We start from the raw sequence: 19,956 nt of genomic DNA, 5'->3' as shown, positions 1-19,956 counted from the left end.
CTACTGTACAGTTAATGCTCTGTCCCATCCTCTACTGTACGGTTAATGATCTGTCCCATCCTCTACTGTACAGTTAATGATCTGTCCTGTCCTCTACTGTACAGTTAATGCTCTGTCCCATCCTCTACTGTACGGTTAATGATCTGTCCCATCCTCTACTGTACAGTTAATGATCTGTCCTGTCCTCTACTGTACAGTTAATGATCTGTCCCATCCTCTACTGTACAGTTAATGCTCTGTCCCGTCCTCTATTGTACAGTTAATGATCTGTCCCATCCTCTACTGTACAGTTAATGCTCTGTCCCGTCCTCTATTGTACAGTTAATGATCTGTCCCATCCTCTACTGTACGGTTAATGCTCTGTCCCATCCTCTACTGTACAGTTAATGATCTGTCCCGTCCTCTACTGTACGGTTAATGATCTGTCCCGTCCTCTACTGTACAGTTAATGCTCTGTCCCGTCCTCTACTGTACAGTTAATGCTCTGTCCCGTCCTCTATTGTACGGTTAATGCTCTGTCCCGTCCTCTACTGTACAGTTAATGCTCTGTCCCGTCCTCTACTGTACAGTTAATGCTCTGTCCCGTCCTCTACTGTACGGTTAATGCTCTGTCCCGTCCTCTACTGTACAGTTAATGCTCTGTCCCGTCCTCTACTGTACGGTTAATGCTCTGTCCCGTCCTCTACTGTACGGTTAATGCTCTGTCCCGTCCTCTACTGTACGGTTAATGCTCTGTCCCGTCCTCTACTGTACGGTTAATGCTCTGTCCCATCCTCTACTGTACGGTTAATGTAATTAGTGTAATTAGGAGGGTTCTCCAGGGTGAAGAGGGGGCGGAGGGGCGGTGGCCTATAGGAGGGGGAGAGAGGACGGGACGGGCCTTTCCTCAGGAAAACATATCACCTTCCACCACAATAGAGCCCGTCAGGAAACCACAGGAAACCACAGGCAGCCACATCGCTCTCTGGAGTCACCGAGTACTTTCGGACACGCTCTCACACTCATCAGTCACACACACACACACACATGCACACACACTCCACCGCCTGGCAGCCCGCACAGCCAGCACACTCCAGGATGACATCGTACTGAAAACACTGCACGGCAATCTCAACAGGTAAGTCTCCTTCTCTGAGCTTCATCTGGGTCCGAGGAGGGAACTGCTGTCTTCATTTATGCTGCTTCTGATTAATGTTCACATTAGTATGTTTCTCTGGGGAAGTTATTGTGTTTGGACATTTTACCCATACATACATACAGACATACATACATACAGACATACATACATACAGACATACATACAGACATACAGACATACATACAGACATACATACAGACATACAGACATACATACAGACATACATACAGACATACATACATACATACAGACATACATACATACAGACATACATACAGACATACAGACATACATACAGACATACATACATACAGACATACATACAGACATACATACAGACATACATACAGACATACAGACACAGACTGGTGCCTAGACATTTGTTGTGTTCTTCTAATAGGTTGAAAACAGTTGATAGATTGAGGAAAACATGTTGTTACCGTTGTTCAGTGAGAAACACTGACACGTTCTAGTGAGCAAACTCACATCTGAGGGAGATGGTTTCCATCCTGGTTTGACTTTACTTCACGAGATTACTTTATATTATTATATATATCTGAACTATTTGAACTGATGACGAAGAGCCCTTAATGATGTCTGCTCTCTGATGTCTGTCATCTCTTGGATGACGTGAAGGTGTAAGTGTTTAAAATGCTTTAATTCCGCGTTGGGTGGTGACTAAGATCAAACACCGATGTTAAACGATAGGTTCATACTTTATACGTCTATCTTAAAACAGTACTCACACTGAAACAGTTGTTGGTAGCTGTGATCATTCCTCCTGCTCATGTGGTTTTAGTATAAAAGTCTGACTTTGTGTTTCCCTGGACGATGTTTCCTTCTAGAGAGGGAATTTCATAGTAAAAACACGACTTGTTTTGTCTAATTCAGAATCATGTTAACTTCGGCTGGATGTCTCTGGATTTATTTTTAGGTTACAGCAGAAAGAAACTGTTTTAATGTACGTATGGAAAGTGAGTGTTGCTGTAGGACAGACTGACTCTGTCCTTTAACCTGTGTGACTCAACTCTTTAACTTCAGATATACTTTGTCTCCATAAAAATTAACATCTCATTTAGAAAATAGATTGTGTTTTTGGTGTATCACATGCTTTAGCTGTCCTTTCTGACTAAACAACAAAACATAAAAATTCCACTTTTAAAGTCAGTTAGAAAAATTATATGATTTAAATAATAATAAATAAAATGTGTTTTCCCCAAATTAGCAGGAGAAAGAAAAAAATCATTCATTATTATTATATACATTTTGTTCTGATTAATATAATATTTATATAAGGTTATAGTTCAGCGTGTGTAAACGCAGCAATATTTTTAATCCATATTTCCTAATTGCTCAGTGAAGTGAATTACATAACCAGCATGTGAACGGATGTTTTTGCTTCCAGTTATATAAACTGTCTGACGGCTGATGGAGCAACACAAATAGGTTCCACATTTCAAGTTTAAAGTTCACTTTCCTTTATGCACGGAGTCCTGTCTTTTGTACAGTGGATTTAACTGGTTATTAATTCTCAATATTACCGTACAGGACTCCTGTGGGTTGAGTTTTTAAATTACCATTAAGTACCAGATAGTGGTAGATAGATAGACCGTTTTATAACTGAACCTTATGACTAAATCTGTTGTTGATTTGCAGTTTGGTAAAATCTCCAGAGCAACCATGCCCATCCTGAAGAAGCTCCCGGGACGGTCCAAGAGCTGCCACGAGTTCCCCAGAGGGAACGGAGAACTGATCCTGCCCCGGCTGGACTTGAATGATCTCAACGATCTGAAGGAGCTGAACGACCTGAAGGACCTGAACAAGAACTTGAACCCCTTTGAGGACGTGGACCTGTATGAGGACGAGAGGAAAGGAGGTGACATGGGCCTCATCATGGGGGAGGTCAGGGGTAACCTCCAGCTCAGATCCTCCCGTGATGGAGAAGAGGAGGAAAACGAGGTGAACGCGAGGCACGGGGCGGGGAACCCTAAAGGGAGGCCCCTCAGGGGGACCCTGGAGCGGATCTGTGGAGTGTCGCCCCTCAAGACCCTCGGAAAACTGGGGAAGGGGCTGCGCATATCGGGACGCAACGTATGGGGGAACAACTCTCCCCACTACAGCCCTGGAAACTCAAACAGTCTCCCACCAGAGAGGGAGAGAAGGAAAGGACTACGCAGGGGCTCCGAAGGGATTATGACCCTGCTCCGGTGAGGAAGAACAGTTCAGACCTTAGAAGTAGGGCTGTCAGTCTATTCAAATATATATGGCAAATATGCTGCTTTATGTAAATGTATGTATATATTTATTACTGTAAATCAATGAACAACACAGATCAATAACAGATATTGATCCAGAAACCCTCACAGGTACTGCATTTAGCATAAAACAATATGCTCCAATCATAACATGTCAAACTGCAGCCCAACAGGCAACAACAGCTGTCAGTGTGTCAGTGTGCTGACTTGACTATGACTTGCCCCAAACTGCATGTGATGATCATAAAGTGGGCATGTCTGTAAAGGGGAGACTCGTGGGTACCCAGAGAACCCATTTACATTCACTGATCTAGAGGTCAGAGGTCAGAGGTCAAGGGACCCCTTTGAACATGGACATGACAGTTTATCCTCTCCAACATTTAGTGTAAGTTTGGAGCGTTATTTAACCTCCTTGGTACTGATGTTTTCTAGTCTCATATGATAACTGTATCTTCACTCTAGCTTTAGAGCCCACTACATCCTAAAAATTACAAGTTGCATTAATGCGTTATTATTGCGTTAACTTTGACGGCCCTACTTAGAAGATTGTAACTGTTGAAATGTGAAGAATTCGGATTTGTGATATAAAGAGTAAAAAGTACTTCAGCAGCTGTGGATGAAACTCTTGTGGAGAATCTTCTAAAGTATGATATCTTTGATTAATATATTTCTACTATACAATATATATAGTGTATAAACCACATTATTCTGAAAATCTAAAAACAACACCCAATAACATCAACAGAAATAACTGTAAAATACAATAATGTAACTATGACAGAGAAACTGTTTTACTTTTTGAGCTCTAATCGTGTGATGAATTATCCACACACTGAAAGAGGAGACGCTGAAAGATGGAAAATCCCTCGTTCCCGTTGCTGCTGGGTCGGTGATAGAATAGCATATATTGTACTTATTTCCTGAGTTATGTAATATGCTGTAGAAACTTGTTGATCTACGGAACCTCTTTTGTTTTTCGGTGACATGTCGAGTACTCACTGTGCTTACTCAATGGGACTATTTTTAACCGACGCTCACAGTTTTGTGTGAATATGTGGCATTCCAGACATAGCAGCTACTGGGCCATTCTGTAGAGTACAATACAAATGTAATTCCTATTCATACATTCCTGCGTATGCAAATCACGCAGTCTGATGTCTTATTTAAAATGGTCGTTCGTGCTCTGTGTTGTTGCTGTGCAGCCTTACAGGTCGCCGTAAGGAGGAGCGCAGAGAAAGCCTGCCCTGCGGAAACCTGAGCACAGACAACGAGGCGGAGGCTTCCAGGCGGCCCTCCTTCCTCAGGATGGTCAGTCTGGGCAAGCTGAAGAGGGAGTCCATGTCAGACAAGGCCTCCCAAGAGGCCGAGGAGGAAACAGAGGAGGAGGAGCCGGTGGTCAAAACCAGAGAGCCCCTCTCAGGTAACAATCATCAGGTGCAAAAGTCCAGGTCCTGATCTAAAAACATACCAGGTGACCCAGAAGAGTCTGAGTTCCCCTTACATTACAGAACTTTTCCCGGTCGAGCTTCAGCAGTACTTCCTCCCAATCCTAGACAACTCTCTGATGAGACTGAGAAGTCCCCAGATCCCTGAGTCACTGGGTTCAATCACCACCAGACTGTGAAATCAGGAAATGACCGCACTTCCTCCTACCCCAGGTTCCTCTAGATAGAAGTTCAACCAAGCTACTGTTGACAGACTCCACAGGGATCCTCGCTAGGAATAGAAGAGTGTGAAGGATGAGACGACTACTCCATATCCATAAAAACAGATCTACCCTCTCCCAGTTTGTTGGTTAACCCTCCGTTTTGTGACAAATAAACACAGCTTCCTGTTTCTCTTCTTGCCTCTCCACAGTCCTGGAGATCCTACAGCTGGTTAACCACAGGGACCTCCTCCTGGCCGACACTCACATTCAGGAGCTGGAGCGAGAGTGTGAGCTGCTGTCTCTTCTTCCGACCACGACTACTTCCTCTCCGACCCTTCGTCCCAGCACCCCTCTGGGCATGTTCCCCTTATCATCCTCATCCTTAGATGATTCCCTCAGCTCCAACGCAACGCTGGACTCGAGTCGGCGGAAGGCTAAGGACGTGGAGCTCCTGTACGAGGCCCTGCAGAAGGAGATGTGGGATGTGGTGCGGGAGTCCCTCCGCCAGCCCAGCGCCGGTCCCAACCTCGGGCTGGTGGTGCTGGTGATCCAACAGGAGGAGCACGCTGACGCCGTCTGGGCCCTGAGAGAGGACACCAAGCCGGAGCAAGAGGGCCCCCAGATCCAGCCCAGCCAGCGTCCCCGGAGGCTGAAGATTAAGTGGAGGCAGGCTGTGATGGAGGCCGCGGACTGGAGCCTGCCACATCAGGTAGACACCCAGGCAGGCCAGCTGGCTTCGTACCTGGAGCGACTGAGGAGTCGGATGGTGGATGACCTGGATGCAGCGAGGAGGAATGCTGTATCCATTTACCCAGAGGAGTTTGCTGCCTTCCAGGTGTATGTGGACAGTTACCATCGAGCCGTGGCCAAACGTCTTCGGACCATCACTAGCGGCCCGCTGCAGATCACCGACGTCTACTCGTTACTGGACTGGTTCTACAACATCTACAACAGGTAGAGTACCTTATTAGACAGTGAACCTCCAAGGCAAGAATGCATTTCAAACCTGGAAACTGGAACGGTTTTTTACTGATCTAAAATTTTCTGCTAGGGATGTCCTCGGAACCATTGGCACCACCAAACCCATCAACTATGCTCCTCTGGAGCCCATCCTGCCCCAAGACACGGTGGAGAGGCTGGAACAAGACTGCATCAGCATCGTCAGGGTAAGAAATATCCTGCACAGCTGTTTCTTTAGAGAATCTGGTTAGAAGACACTTTTTAATTTCATGTTGTGATTTTCAGGAGAAGGTGACGATAGAGCTGATTCAGGTTCTGGATGAAGAGGAGAGGCGATGGGCCCAGACTCTGCACATAGAGGAGTACCAGTCCCACCTGGCACGCTCAGTCATCCAGGTACATCCTCACATCATGTTCACTGTGAAATGAATAAATGTCTTTTTCACATAAGATACTTATCGTTCACGTCTTTCACACATCCAGAGGCTGAAGGTGGACTTGGACAGGTCTACATCTGTGAACCAGTTTCTAGGGGCGAGAGTGGCTCGATGTAGTCTCGTTGGACTGGCCGACTTTCTCTACAAGTGAGTGTCAGAGAGGCATAAAGTCGGGAAAACTGGGGGGCTTTAACCAAACTTGTAAACACAAAAAATTACTATTTATAAAATAAGTTGTTTGCAGGTCGTAAAAACAAAATACACGTATTGTATTTTTTTATTTAAAGGGACAGTGTGTAGGATTTGGTGACATCTTGTGGTGTGGTTGCAGATTGCAACCAACTGAGTACCCCTCCTTATCACTCCTTTTCCAAGACTGCGGTAACGTGAGCCACCTTGGTAACGCCGTTCACCTCACTCAGAGGCCATCCATACCATAATAACGGGCGGTACCACGGTTTAGCACTCTGCGGCTCACGTTACCAAAGTTTCACAAGAACTACGGAGAACTACGGTGGCCTTCAGGTAGCTTAAAAACATGAAAGTCTCTCTCTAGAGCCGGAGTTTGGTTTGTCCGTTCTGGGCTACGGTAGAAACATGGCGGACTCTGTTAAGAGGACCCCGGTTTTTTGGGGGCAAGCCCCAGTGTTTTTATAGGACAGGACAGGATTGTTCATTTCCAGATTGTATTAACATTCAGCAGGTTTTCATAATAAAACCTCTGTGTGTCCAGTTTCCAGAGGAAGGCGGAGATGTTTCATGATACTCAGGCAGAATTTGGAGACCGAGGGGACGGATATGTTTCCAGAACCATAGCTCTGGTGAACTGCTGCCCTCCTCTCAGGTAGACAAGCCATTCATACATTATTATTCAAACTGAAAATCTTCATTTTCTGCAGTAGATTTGCTGAAAGTCCATGATAACGTCTGTCCTGTGTATCCTGTAGGTCCTTAGTGGAGCGCTGCAGGCAGTGTGACCCACAGGGCAGTGAGGAGTCTGCACAGAGAGCCAACTCCTCCCTGGACAGGATCATCAACCAGTCAGTGAGGGTGCTGACGGACCGACTGTTTGAACACATCAGGGTGAGCAAGGCAGCAGCAAGTCAGGAGCAAGTCAGGAGAAAGGCAGCAGCAAGTCAGCAGCAAGGCAGCAGCAAGTCAGGAGCAAGGCAGCAGCAAGGCAGCAGCAAGGCAGGAGCAAGGCAGCAGCAAGGCAGGAGCAAGTCAGCAGCAAGGCAGGAGCAAGTCAGGAGCAAGGCAGGAGCAAGGCAGGAGAAAGGCAGCAGCAAGGCAGGAGCAAGTCAGGAGCAAGGCAGCAGCAAGGCAGGAGAAAGGCAGCAGCAAGGCAGGAGCAAGGCAGGAGCAAGGCAGCAGCAAGGCAGGAGCAAGGCAGCAGCAAGTCAGGAGCAAGGCAGGAGCAAGGCAGGAGAAAGGCAGCAGCAAGGCAGGAGCAAGTCAGGAGCAAGGCAGCAGCAAGGCAGGAGCAAGTCAGGAGCAAGGCAGCAGCAAGGCAGGAGCAAGGCAGCAGCAAGGCAGCAGCAAGGCAGGAGCAAGTCAGCAGCAAGTCAGGAGCAAGGCAGGAGCAAGGCAGCAGCAAGGCAGGAGAAAGGCAGCAGCAAGGCAGGAGCAAGGCAGGAGCAAGGCAGCAGCAAGGCAGGAGCAAGGCAGCAGCAAGTCAGGAGCAAGGCAGCAGCAAGGCAGGAGCAAGGCAGCAGCAAGGCAGGAGCAAGTCAGCAGCAAGGCAGGAGCAAGGCAGCAGCAAGGCAGGAGAAAGGCAGCAGCAAGGCAGGAGCAAGTCAGCAGCAAGGCAGCAGCAAGTCAGCAGCAAGTCAGGAGCAAGGCAGGAGCAAGTCTCATTGGAGTCTTTAAAGCTTGCTTCTCTTTAACCAGACATACTGTATACCTCTAGGTATAAAAAGAAACCTTGAATGTACTCCCTTGAAACACAAAGTAATCTGTGTATGTCTCTATTTCACATCCATGGAGTATGTGTGTTGTTTAGTGGTGAAAGAAGTATTCAGATACTTTTACTCAGTAAGTAAATGGTAGTAAACCCACAATGTAAAACTATATTTAAGCTGTAAGAATTGAGTCACTGAAAAAAGGCTTTGTAAAAAAAGAAAAGAAAAAGACTTCCATTCAAAATCATACTTAACATTTTCTTTATATGTGTTGAAATTCTCGTTTCAGTTAGCTTGCTAGCATAACAGCTGTGAGTACTAACAGTAGCCATGTTTGTCGTTTACATTCATTATGATAATTGTGTCTGGAGTTTCTGCTGCTAGCTACTTTCATTGGAAAGAGTTGGCAACACTGGGCTGAGGTTATAGGTTGGATCACTTTTAAAATGTGCGTATTTTTGCTGTTTTTTCCGATGTTACCTACCCCAGCTTTAAGTACAAGTAAAGAGAAGTATTATCAGGCAACATAACTTTAGTTCAATCACTGTTACTGATGCATTAAAGTTGGTTTAATTCAATTAATGATTCATATTTTATATGATGATCATATGTTTTATATGCAAAATCTGCAACAGCCATCCGATAAATGTGATGCAGTAAAAAGTACAATATCTGAAATGTAGTGGAGCGGAAGTAACTGAAAGTACCTCAACACTGCTCTTAAGTACAGGACTTGAGTAAATATCTTGTATTAATCAGAACTTGGTGTGTTGTTGTTCCAGCCTTTCTTTGACAAACTGATAAAGAGGAAATGGTTGAACAACACGGAGGCCTTTGAGGCCATTGAAGCCAGCATTAAACAACACTTCAAGAAGTTCAGGAGGATGGACTCTCCGCCGTATCAGGTAACACTTTGATGATCTGATCAATCCGTGTTTAACGGTGTTTAACATGTTAAAGGAAGGTTATATGTAACCAGTCAGTGGTTCATGTCTCTGAATGACTGACAGACCCTGGTGGGAGAGGTGCACCGGCGGGTCCTGGTGGAGTATGTCCGAGCCATCATGCGGGGACGGCTCATCTGCACGTCCTCCAAGACGAGGAAGAGGATGGCGTTCCGCCTGCAAGATGAGGCCAAACAGCTGAAAGGACTCTTTAAGGATCTGGTAAGTCTGATTTAACCTGTAATGAACATATATAGTCTTTAGCGTGACACCCTGAGAACCCCAAGCATTATAAATAATTCCAACATGCTGATTCTTAAAAACACGGAGCGGAGCCGGCGCAGGGAACGCAGAGTCTGACCCTGGAACTTCCCAGGTCAGGAATAACTCAGACAGTGTTGATACAGGACTGAGCTCTGAAAAATGGCTGCCGTCAGTGAGATGGAGATGGATGGACCGGGCTTACGTTAGCACTTGCCAGAGAAGGGAAGAGGGTGTAAAACAACTGGGCCCGACGGCGTGGCATTTGCCCCCTTTCTGTGCGCGAGTTCAAACAAGTGTCCGTCACCTCGGCTGACAACAGGAAGCTGCTGTGTTCAGAAGGAACTTCCTGTTCCTGTCAGCTGGCTGGCTTTGATGTGGCTCTGGGATGGCCTTGATGGCCTTTTTTCGCCGAGGAGCGGTATGAAGTGTCTGTGGAAACTGGGAACTTGGGAAGGGGGGGGGGGGGGTTAATGGCGGTCTAAAAAAGAAGTCGTTATTTTTAGTGAATGCCAAGCCAAAGAATTCTGCTTTCTTTTTCCTGAGTGTTGGAAGGAAAAACACGACCCAGAAAAACAGAGGTGGAGTTTTGTTATTCACTCAGTAAATCACCTGAATGTTTTTAAAGGTATTCATCTGTGTTTCCTCTGAAGGGCTGATAGTCCACGGCCACATCTTAAAAACACATGTTTAATCAGAAGAAGAACAGCGATGACAAATGCAGTGAACTTTACACTTAGTTGAACTCATTTCCAAAGAAAGTCCATCTTAATGATGAATTTTAAGTTTGCTGCTACGCTCTTTGTCTCCTCTCTGCTTCAGGAATCAAGTTCATCTTGGTTAGACAGCATCATCTGCCACCTCGCTGACATCATTCTCCTGGAGGACACTCCCTCCATCCAGATGGAGGTTGCTGTCCTGGTGAAAGAGTTTCCAGATATACGGTGAGAGGTTTTAACAAACGAACCGTGTTGGAACATTTCTATCGTAACCAGGAAGCGTCTATAAAAACAGATATTCTCTCTGCTGTACCCCCGAAGGTCCGATATTCTTTTATGCTTATTGCTACACATTCAGTGCTGTTCTTGGCCCTCAGCCAATGTACCACTATGTATGTTTTTTTTTTTTTGGTCACAATGGATCAAAACAAGGAAAAGAAGTGCGGAAACATATCTACATTAACTTTGCTATTTTTGGAGAGGAGAGCGGGTCTGTTTTGAGAATGGATGAGGCTGAGAGGTCTCGAGGGGGGGGAGGGTGGGGGAGTGTTTGTGCACAGATTAAGACTCAGGTGACGGTCGGCAACCTACGACCGCGTGTGACGCAGAACTCTCCGCGGAGCAGACAGGAAGCTGCTGCCGAGTACTTCCTGTTCCTGCCACCCTGCAGGAGACAGACTGGTGCCACGCTCGGAATCAAAGAGGGAGAGGTGTGGAAGAGGAGAGCAAAACAGAGTAGTTCAGACCTGGAGACATGCTAACTCGCTGCTTGACTCACCCCTTCTGTTTACTGCAGGGCATCCCCCGCCGGTATTTTAAGAGATGAAAGGCTGCCGGCCTTCTGGGTGCTTCATTTAACTGCAGCAGAGTCCATTCATGCACACGTGACTGAGCCTACACACAAGTCAATCCTTCAAACACAGATCCTCCTGAATCAAACATGTACTTAAGTAGATCTGTAGATCCGTTATACTCCATTAAGAAGAACAGATCTGAAACCCGAGATCATGACAGATGTGTCTTTTTAGAAAGTGTCACCAAATGTCCCGTTCCTTCCCAGAAACAGATGCTGTGACTCAGAGAGATGCGACTGTTACTCAAAGTCATGTCAGCCTTTGGCGACACCAAACAGACCCGATTTCCATTAACACCCGTCTACCCCCCTTCCTCCCCATATCCTTCCTCCATACAGGAAGAAGCACGTCTCCACCCTGCTGAATATAAGAGGGATGATGCGACAGGCCGAGCGCCAGGAGATCCTCAACATCGTCAAAGACTTTGAATGCCGCAACGCCCTCATGTGCAGGGATCGCGCACTGTTTTCCGACATCCCCATCACCTCGGAGGTGCACTGCATCAGCCTGGGTCTCCTCCGCCTCGCCATGACCATCTCTAACTGGTTCTCAGAGCACCGTCCCGGGCAGAACCACAGGACAGGTGGCAGACATGCGACACCTCAACCTGCCGAGAGCCAGAATATGGAAGACGTACATAAACTTCACAGAGACGACTAGCTATTAGTGTTTGTTAGGAGAGCAGTCACAGACACGCTGTGAAGATCGTGATGAGATGTACACGCACCTTGACCACAAACTGATTGTACCAAATATTGTTACCAGAAACTTGACCTCAGGTACTGCTCGTACTGTACACGCTCACTGACTTACCGACATTTCTCCATCTCCAGATGTGCATTTTAATGGAAATGTGAAACAGACTGTACATCGTAATAATCACCACGATTTATCGTATACTTATGTTGATCTACACAGCTACAGAAGTAAACAAGTGGTATCAAATATCCTCAAAATGTAACGTGTTTTTTTAGCCTTTTATTCCCCCACATCATCACAGAAACAACTGCTAGCAAATGCAGTGCAATATGATCTGTTTAGCATGTATTTACCCAACCATATATACCCATTCTCTGGTATATAGACCACATGTATGTGAGGATATAGTGTATGGAAATGGAAATGTGTTGAACTCTCACTGTGAATGAAATGGATCTGTTGCTGGAAACGTAATAAAAACCCATTGACTGGGTCGCCGAAACAGATTCATTGTGTTCTGTATATCAGCTTTTATACTATTATTGTACATTTAATTCTGCCTCCTTCTAACTGGAGGTGGACATGGGGATGTCAGACACTAAGTCTACAGTGATGTTAAACAACAGACGAGGGTCCGCGGGTCTGACGCAGAACTACATGTACACACATATTTCGAGCCTTCGTTGTTTATGTTAAGGATATGGCATCTTTGTTCAGTAAACTGAGATCTTGAAATATGGGGCTCCACCAAGGCTGCTACATGACGCTCAGCGAGAGGGGTCACGCACCCCGAGGCCAACAACGGGATGTTTTTCAATAAACAAAGATTTCCTGTTGTCCACCGAGGTGCCAACGGATGCTTTTATTGGAGCCAAGTTTACGTTGTGCACTAGGAGGGAACTTCCCCTCTGCTGCTGGGAGTGAAGGTGCAGCGGCCGTGAAGCTTTTTCATGTCCGAGCTGCTCGTTGGCTTCTCAAAACAAAGTCAGGCAGCCTCAGCGGGGGTCATTCTGCACGCTGACCTCTGAAACTTACTGGGTCTAGATGTAGAAATAGCTGCTGTTGTCAGGTTGCTGGGTTTTACAGCTGCTGGTCGGACACACTGACACATATTCATCTGAAAATCCGTATAAAGTCTGGTCAGGTGTTTGGGCGCCTCTCTCTGTCACCACACGGCAGTGAGGTCAGTCACAGGTCATCCAGCGGACATGATGGTCCCAGCTGATCTTGGTGATCCAGTAAGTCTACATACTCGATTGTGAACCAACAGCTGGTAAACAAAGAACGTATATCACTAAGAAGTGAAAGCCAATAGTTTGTTTCATGTCAACATCAGCGTCCAGCAGCAGAGCTACACCTCCGCCATTTTGGACTGAAAGAGACAACCAGACGCCAGTAAAACGTCTACCTACAAAGAGACGTTCTAAAGTAAAACTACATTTCTATTCTATTGTCATATTTAATAGGGAATATTTCATATGGCATAGGGAAAAGATCGGGGTGGATGGTTGGGTCAAAAAACAGGACTTTCGCACAGGAGACCGGCGTTCGTGTCCCGTGAGAAACCAGAAGTCAGAGTTGATTTACTTGTCACGTAACTTCCGTACTTCAGTTGCAGCCCTTTTGGAGTTATTTTAAGTTAAGTCAACCTATTCGTGAACCTAACTAAGTAGTTTTATTTTGAAAAGACTGGAGAGGAAATTGACACGTGCTTCACGTGTTGCTGGACATTTGTAGGAAAATGCACGACAAACCCGTTGTTGAAAGTCGTGCTGAGCGTCACAAAAAAAAGGGAAATTTCTGTCTATGAACACGAATCAAACAGATTAAAATCTGGACTGTTTCAGGAGCTGCAGTGACACCGAGTTGTCTGTTCAGGTGTCTCGCAGCATTTACAGGTTACATATTGGCTTGGAACTAGTGGATTATGATCACACATTAGAGATGCATAATAATGAACAATAGGAAGTTGAAAACCTGCACAATGAATGACAAGATACTAGACTTAATGTACTTTAAGGATGTTTGGCTTTATGATATTATAATCCTGTGCTTCGAGGGACGGATGGTTCTACAAACACTATGATACATCAGATAGCTGTTTTCAGTTTGTCTGTGTATGTTGTATCTGTCCCTACAAAATAAACCAGAAATACAAATAAAAACATTTTAATAAGTACTGATGCACTGGCACATATCAGGTCTGCTGTGATATGATTAGAAATGATTGTCTCTGTTGACAGGATGTCATAAGATCAGAAAATGTGTAGAAGTGGACGGCCTGTTCCAGATATATATATATATATATACGGTAAAGCCATTCATGCTCAGGGATGCGTTCATTACTTGTGGGCTGCTCACTGCCGCGTTGTGGCGGAACTGATTTCCCCAGACTTTAGTTGTTCAGGCAGAAGACTGAAAAAACAGTTCCCATCCACATAATAATATAAAATAAAATGCCTCATTAATAATAATAAAGAACAAATGCCTCTACGATAACAAACAATTAAGGAAACTGAAATATTGGTTTTATTTTTCCTCTTACCCTCCTTTAAAGTTTACCAAATAAAATACACTAAAAGAAATGGGTATAAAGGGTTTCAGTGAAAATCAACAAATGACTAGAATAACTAAATACAGCCTGCAGGCGTGAGGCTATCGCTAGGCTATCGCTAGGCTACCGCTAGGCTACCGCTAGGCTATCGTGAGGCTATCGCTAGGCTATCGCGAGGCTATCATCAGGCTATCGTGAGGCTATCGTCAGGCTATCGCGAGGCTATCGCGAGGCTATCGCTAGGCTATCGCTAGGCTACCGCTAGGCTACCGCTAGGCTATCGTGAGGCTATCGCTAGGCTATCGTGAGGCTATCGCTAGGCTATCGTGAGGCTATCGTCAGGCTATCGCTAGGCTATCGCTAGGCTATCGCTAGGCTATCGTGAGGCTATCGCTAGGCTATCGCTAAGCTATCGTGAGGCTACCGCTAGGCTATCGCTAGGCTATCGTGAGGCTACCGCTAGGCTATCGCTAGGCTATCGTGAGGCTATCGCTAGGCTATCGTGAGGCTATCGTGAGGCTATCATCAGGCTATCGTGAGGCTATCGTTAGGCTATCGCTAGGCTATCGCTAGGCTATCGTGAGGCTATCGCTAGGCTATCGCTAGGCTATCGTGAGGCTATCGTTAGGCTATCGTGAGGCTATTGCTAGGCTATCGTGAGGCTATCGCTAGGCTATCGTGAGGCTATCGTTAGGCTATCGTGAGGCTATCATGAGGCTATTGCTAGGCTATCATGAGGCTATTGCTAGGCTATCGTGAGGCTATCATCAGGCTATCGTCAGGTTATCGCTAGGCTATCGTGAGGCTATCGTTAGGCTATCATCAGGCTATCGCTAGGCTATCGTCAGGCTATCGTGAGGCTATCGCTAGGCTATCGTGAGGCTATCATCAGGCTATCGTGAGGCTATCGTGAGGCTATTGCTAGGCTATCGCTAGGCTATCGTGAGGCTATCGCTAGGCTATCGTGAGGCTATCGTTAGGCTATCGTGAGGCTATCGCTAGGCTATCATGAGGCTATCGCTAGGCTATCGTGAGGCTATCATCAGGCTATCGTCAGGCTATCGCTAGGCTATCGTGAGGCTGTCGTTAGGCTATCATGAGGCTATCGCTAGGCTATCGTCAGGCTATCGTGAGGCTATCATCAGGCTATCGTGAGGCTATCGCGAGGCTATCGCGAGGCTATCGCGAGGCTATCGCTAGGCTATCGCTAGGCTATCGTTAGGCTATCGCTAGGCTATCGTGAGGCTATCGCGAGGCTATCGCCAGGCTATCGCTAGGCTATCGTGAGGCTATCGTGAGGCTATCGCTAGGCTATCGTGAGGCTATCGTGAGGCTATCGCTAGGCTATCGTGAGGCAAGCCAGATTCTTGCACGAATAGCCCCTAACCGTCCTGGTAGTGTCCGTACAGCTAACCTGGTTGAATGGTATTTATGTTGTTTCCCCAACTAGGATAGTGAACACTCTCAATAAACAGAACACAAAGAGCACAGAGTCTCAGACGGGCATGAAACAGAGCAGAGGTTCTGGTTTGGCTGAACACATGTTGCATTGAGTGAAGGAGAGATCAGAATAACCCTCGGGGGGGGCAGTTTCTCTCCTCTTTTAAGCCCTACAGAAAGGGCGTCGTTACACCCTGATTGGCCAAGAGGGGAATGCACCAAGCTGCTCTCAACTATCATTTAAGAGCCAGTCCCCCCCCCAGGTGAACTGAATAACCTCTAATCACTCAGCAGTTCAACCAAAAAAACACCAGGGAAAAGGTAAATGACAGCCAGCACCAGAAAATTGGCAGCTGCCACAGAGTTGCATTCACTCGTTAAATGTTTCTGTCCATCTTGCAAAGCGTTCAGTCCTGCAGCAACTTCCTTGTATTGACACGTCTTTGATTTATGACTAAATATAACCAGCGAATGCACCACAAGGGAAACACTCATACAGCCGATGTCTGAAAAAAAAAGGCTTCAAACATCCTTAAATATTTCTTGAAGCTGTTTACCTGTTACCAACAATAGATCTGCGATATCTGTGACCCCGCGCTGCACCGTGCACTTGTTTTTATTTGTAATAAGTTCCAAGAATTTGTGCAACAGAACAGGAAGAACATTAAGTGAAGTTGGCATCAGCTGAATGTTAAGTTTGGCAGTGTGTCTTCTGAGTCATATGTATATCTGAGAGTATTATCAGACATCCTTTCATATAGTGGATTGAAGGCGGATGTTGAATCGCTGTTTTCCAGGTATCCCAGGCGGGGATTACCATCTCCGACCGAGGAGGGCAGGTAGGAACGAGGGCCAAGCTCTCGGAGGTTTCCCTCCATCGAGCCGTCGAAGGTGGAACGGTCCTCGGTATCACAATGCAATCCCTGGGAAGCACTCCCCTGCTTCCTCTCATTAACACAGCTCTGCAATGGAAAATCCATCTGGCTCTATTCGCTGTTTGTTTTCGGAAGCTGGCCGTGCCCTGTCTTTGTTCACACTGTCATGCACTTTTCATGGTTCCACTCTTTTCTGTTTGTTTGCTTCTCATGAAGTGCTCCGTGTACGTATAAAAGTACTCAATCAAGAGACTGTTGTGGCTGAGAGGGGTCAGTTCTGAGCTCTGGGGCTTGTTTAGTCTAGACCGGGTCGCTCCACTGGTTCTTTCCTCCAATACATCTACAGTATGCCCATAACTCAGATATGGGACTCATATGCTCAATGAAATACTGGGCTCATATTGACCATTTTACAGATATCAGCCAGACAGCGCTGTCCACCTCCAGTAGATAGGGAGCATTAGTGCCAATAAAAAGAAATCAAAACATCTGGATTCATGCTGCTTTAAAGGACAGTTCCAGTGGCTGTGCATGTCTCAAGTATATCTTTTATCACTTTCCCTGTTAAAAGGGTTATTATTTAAAGTTATTTATTAAGTTTTTCTTCATCCACTGAGAGGGTAATACAGGATGCTGTACAGATTGTAAAGAGTTATAATATAAATAAAATTGACATGACTACTGCCCAAGACTTTCACACTATACACAATATAAGATTTTAGATTCATTTCTAAACTTTTAAAAAGCCCAAATCAACTTGCAAAAACGTATAATAAGACAGGTGACTCACTGAATAACTTCCTTTACTTATTTTACTCACTTGTCACGAGATGTGACTGTCAAACAGCATCCTTTAAATCCCTGCAACAACTGAATTAACATCGTCCTTTTTACAATATGCGTTCTTGTTTATTGATTGTCTGCTGAATTTCACTGCATATCTCTAGATTGAAAGGTATTTCAGCAGAAAACTCTCAACACTTGGATGCCAGAGCATCCTTGAATGCACCACCCAGAGAGAGTTTTCAAAATGGTTTCTGTCCCCAACTTTATTGACTAATGATGAACTTTGTGTGTTTGTGTGTTATGTGTCTCATCCAAGCTGAAATATCTGCAGCTTGCCAGCACAGTTGACTGCATGCTGAAATAAATGGAAAACTAAAAAAGCTTTGGAAGTTGGTATGCTTTGGAAAATGGCTGGCAATTTGCGGTAATAGTCCTACCAGTAATGTTCTTCTTTAAAGAATCACAAGAATCCCATTATCAAACTGAGCGTCACCTTCGTCAGATGTCTAACACGTCTGATTATCTTAATCTAGTTGGTTCTGGTTGAGGTGCGACCCCGTCAGAGAAAGGAACGGGTTGTTTATATGGTTATGTAACCACATATAAATGACCTGTCGGAGCAGGATTCAACAGAGAGAACCTCCCGTCCTCTCCCATGTCGAGTATACACTGTCTGTCAGGATGGCTGCCCACTTGAACCAAAACAATGGTGCACTTCGTCACTCCTGATGGGATATCCTGATTTATGTTATCTGAGCGTATCCATCAAGTGGATCTTTATTTAGCGATGAGGAGGTGCGCGGCCCTGCCTGCCGGTGCCTACTCGGGTCCAGATCGGACCGAGCAGACACGCCAACCTGTTTGTTTCGTTATCAGCAGTCACATTGAATCATCGTTCTCAGGCCTCGCCCGCAGACGTAGCGGAGGAAGTTCACCTTTGTTCAAAGCACGGACTACGATCTAAAATAAACTCTGACACTATCTTAAATCATTTATAAAATCTATCATCAAAACAAGCCTTTATTTCTTTAAATGTTGGAATGCTTGATTTGTGGGTGGGTGCGTGGATATAAATATTTTGCTCAGGTCTCCGCTGGCCCGATGCCACCGACACTGTAAACATCCCAACCTGTGGACTTATTTGTTTTCCTGTGTTTAAACTATTTTGACGTCTATATAATAGTGAGAAAAAAACAGGAGGAGGCTCGGTCGTGCATGTCTGTATTTATGTGAGCACATCCCCCGGCCTCACGGACCTGGCTTCATTACAGCACGACCCTCAGTAGCAACGCCAATCATCCAACGATACGGCGATAATGAGAAGATCTCCAAGTGGTGATCGTTAGAAAAGAAGCAAACCAAGTGATTTAAAACCTTAGAAATCCATCAGTTTATAGCCAAGCTAGCGAGGGCAGAGCTGCTCTGTCTGTCAGTCGGTCGGGTCACCATCATTTTGTGACATTCGTGGTCCCCAGGCGATGACGTCTACTGACTGTGGTGAACCTCCAACCTAAAGCCTCTATATATTGACTCCACTCTTATTTCAACGCCTCCTTGAGGTTGACATTTGTTGTTTTTTGAGTGAAATATCTCAACAATTGCTGAATGGATTGCCATGAAATGTTGTACAAACATTCATGTCCCCCTCAGGATGAACTTTGGTGTCCCTCACTTGATTTGTACATAAATTCCTGCAAAACTATAATGGCGAATTCCCATCATCCTCAGCTTTGTCAAATGTTAGCGTGCTAACACTGTACCAGTCAGAGTTGTGGTATTACTGCAATGCCAAATAGAGAGTTGAGTTGAGAGCATAGACTGTATATAAGAAGTGGACATAGTCACCGTGATGTCACCCGTTGGTTTGTGGACTGCCGTACTGAAGCCTTGAACTCGGCATTTTGGCCGTCGCCATCTTGGCTTTTTGTTACCAGAAGTCCGAACACGGAATAAGACATTTTTAGAAGACCAAAATGTTAGTATATATATATATATATATATATATACTTTATATAGAAAACACACTGTGAAAGGGTTAAAGTTCGAAGACGAAAACGCAGACATCACCCAGACCAGATGCCGTGGTAGGGACCCGTTATTAGCCCCGCCCTAAAGCACCCCCTGCTTTATGGTCTATCTGACTCTAAACGGGACCATCATTTACTAAATGAACAAGTAGATACTTAGTAGTAGATAGTAGTACCCTAACCCAACCCAACCATGTAAAGGGGCCCAAGAAGCTCCGGGGGAAAACAATAGAAATATAATTCACAGGGAGAAGCGGAAGCGGGTGCGCAACGGGATGCTTCATGCGACACAACCTAGATTGAATATCCTACTGCGAGGTCCAGCAGCAGTTGCGGTGGAACATGTCGTGGAATGCAAAAAAAAATAATCAAACGTGCTAGACTTCCTGTCGGGACGTTGTGAGGCGTCCCAGACGCGGCGTCGGTTGTCATGTACAACGACACGCTACAGAAGATAA

The 19,956-nt window shown here is 45.6% G+C and overlaps 1 protein-coding gene across 1 annotated transcript; it reads left to right on the top strand.

Moving 5' to 3' along the window:
- The first annotated feature begins 484 nt into the window (after window positions 1-484).
- LOC119484393 (exocyst complex component 3-like) lies at window positions 485-12,322 on the top strand. The gene is made up of 13 exons (XM_037763193.1): window positions 485-1,117; window positions 2,795-3,345; window positions 4,596-4,813; window positions 5,251-5,995; window positions 6,093-6,207; window positions 6,287-6,397; window positions 6,485-6,585; window positions 7,172-7,282; window positions 7,386-7,521; window positions 9,122-9,244; window positions 9,350-9,505; window positions 10,367-10,488; window positions 11,456-12,322. The coding sequence occupies exons 2-13, from the start codon at window positions 2,819-2,821 to the stop codon at window positions 11,775-11,777; spliced, it is 2,787 nt and encodes a 928-aa protein (XP_037619121.1). The 5' UTR covers window positions 485-1,117; window positions 2,795-2,818; the 3' UTR covers window positions 11,778-12,322.
- Window positions 12,323-19,956: the final 7,634 nt, after the last annotated feature.

The sequence above is a fragment of the Sebastes umbrosus genome, unplaced genomic scaffold (assembly GCF_015220745.1).
Source record: "Sebastes umbrosus isolate fSebUmb1 unplaced genomic scaffold, fSebUmb1.pri scaffold_196_arrow_ctg1, whole genome shotgun sequence".
Taxonomy (NCBI): domain Eukaryota; kingdom Metazoa; phylum Chordata; class Actinopteri; order Perciformes; family Sebastidae; genus Sebastes; species Sebastes umbrosus.
This window is presented reverse-complemented; position numbering and strand designations above follow the sequence as displayed.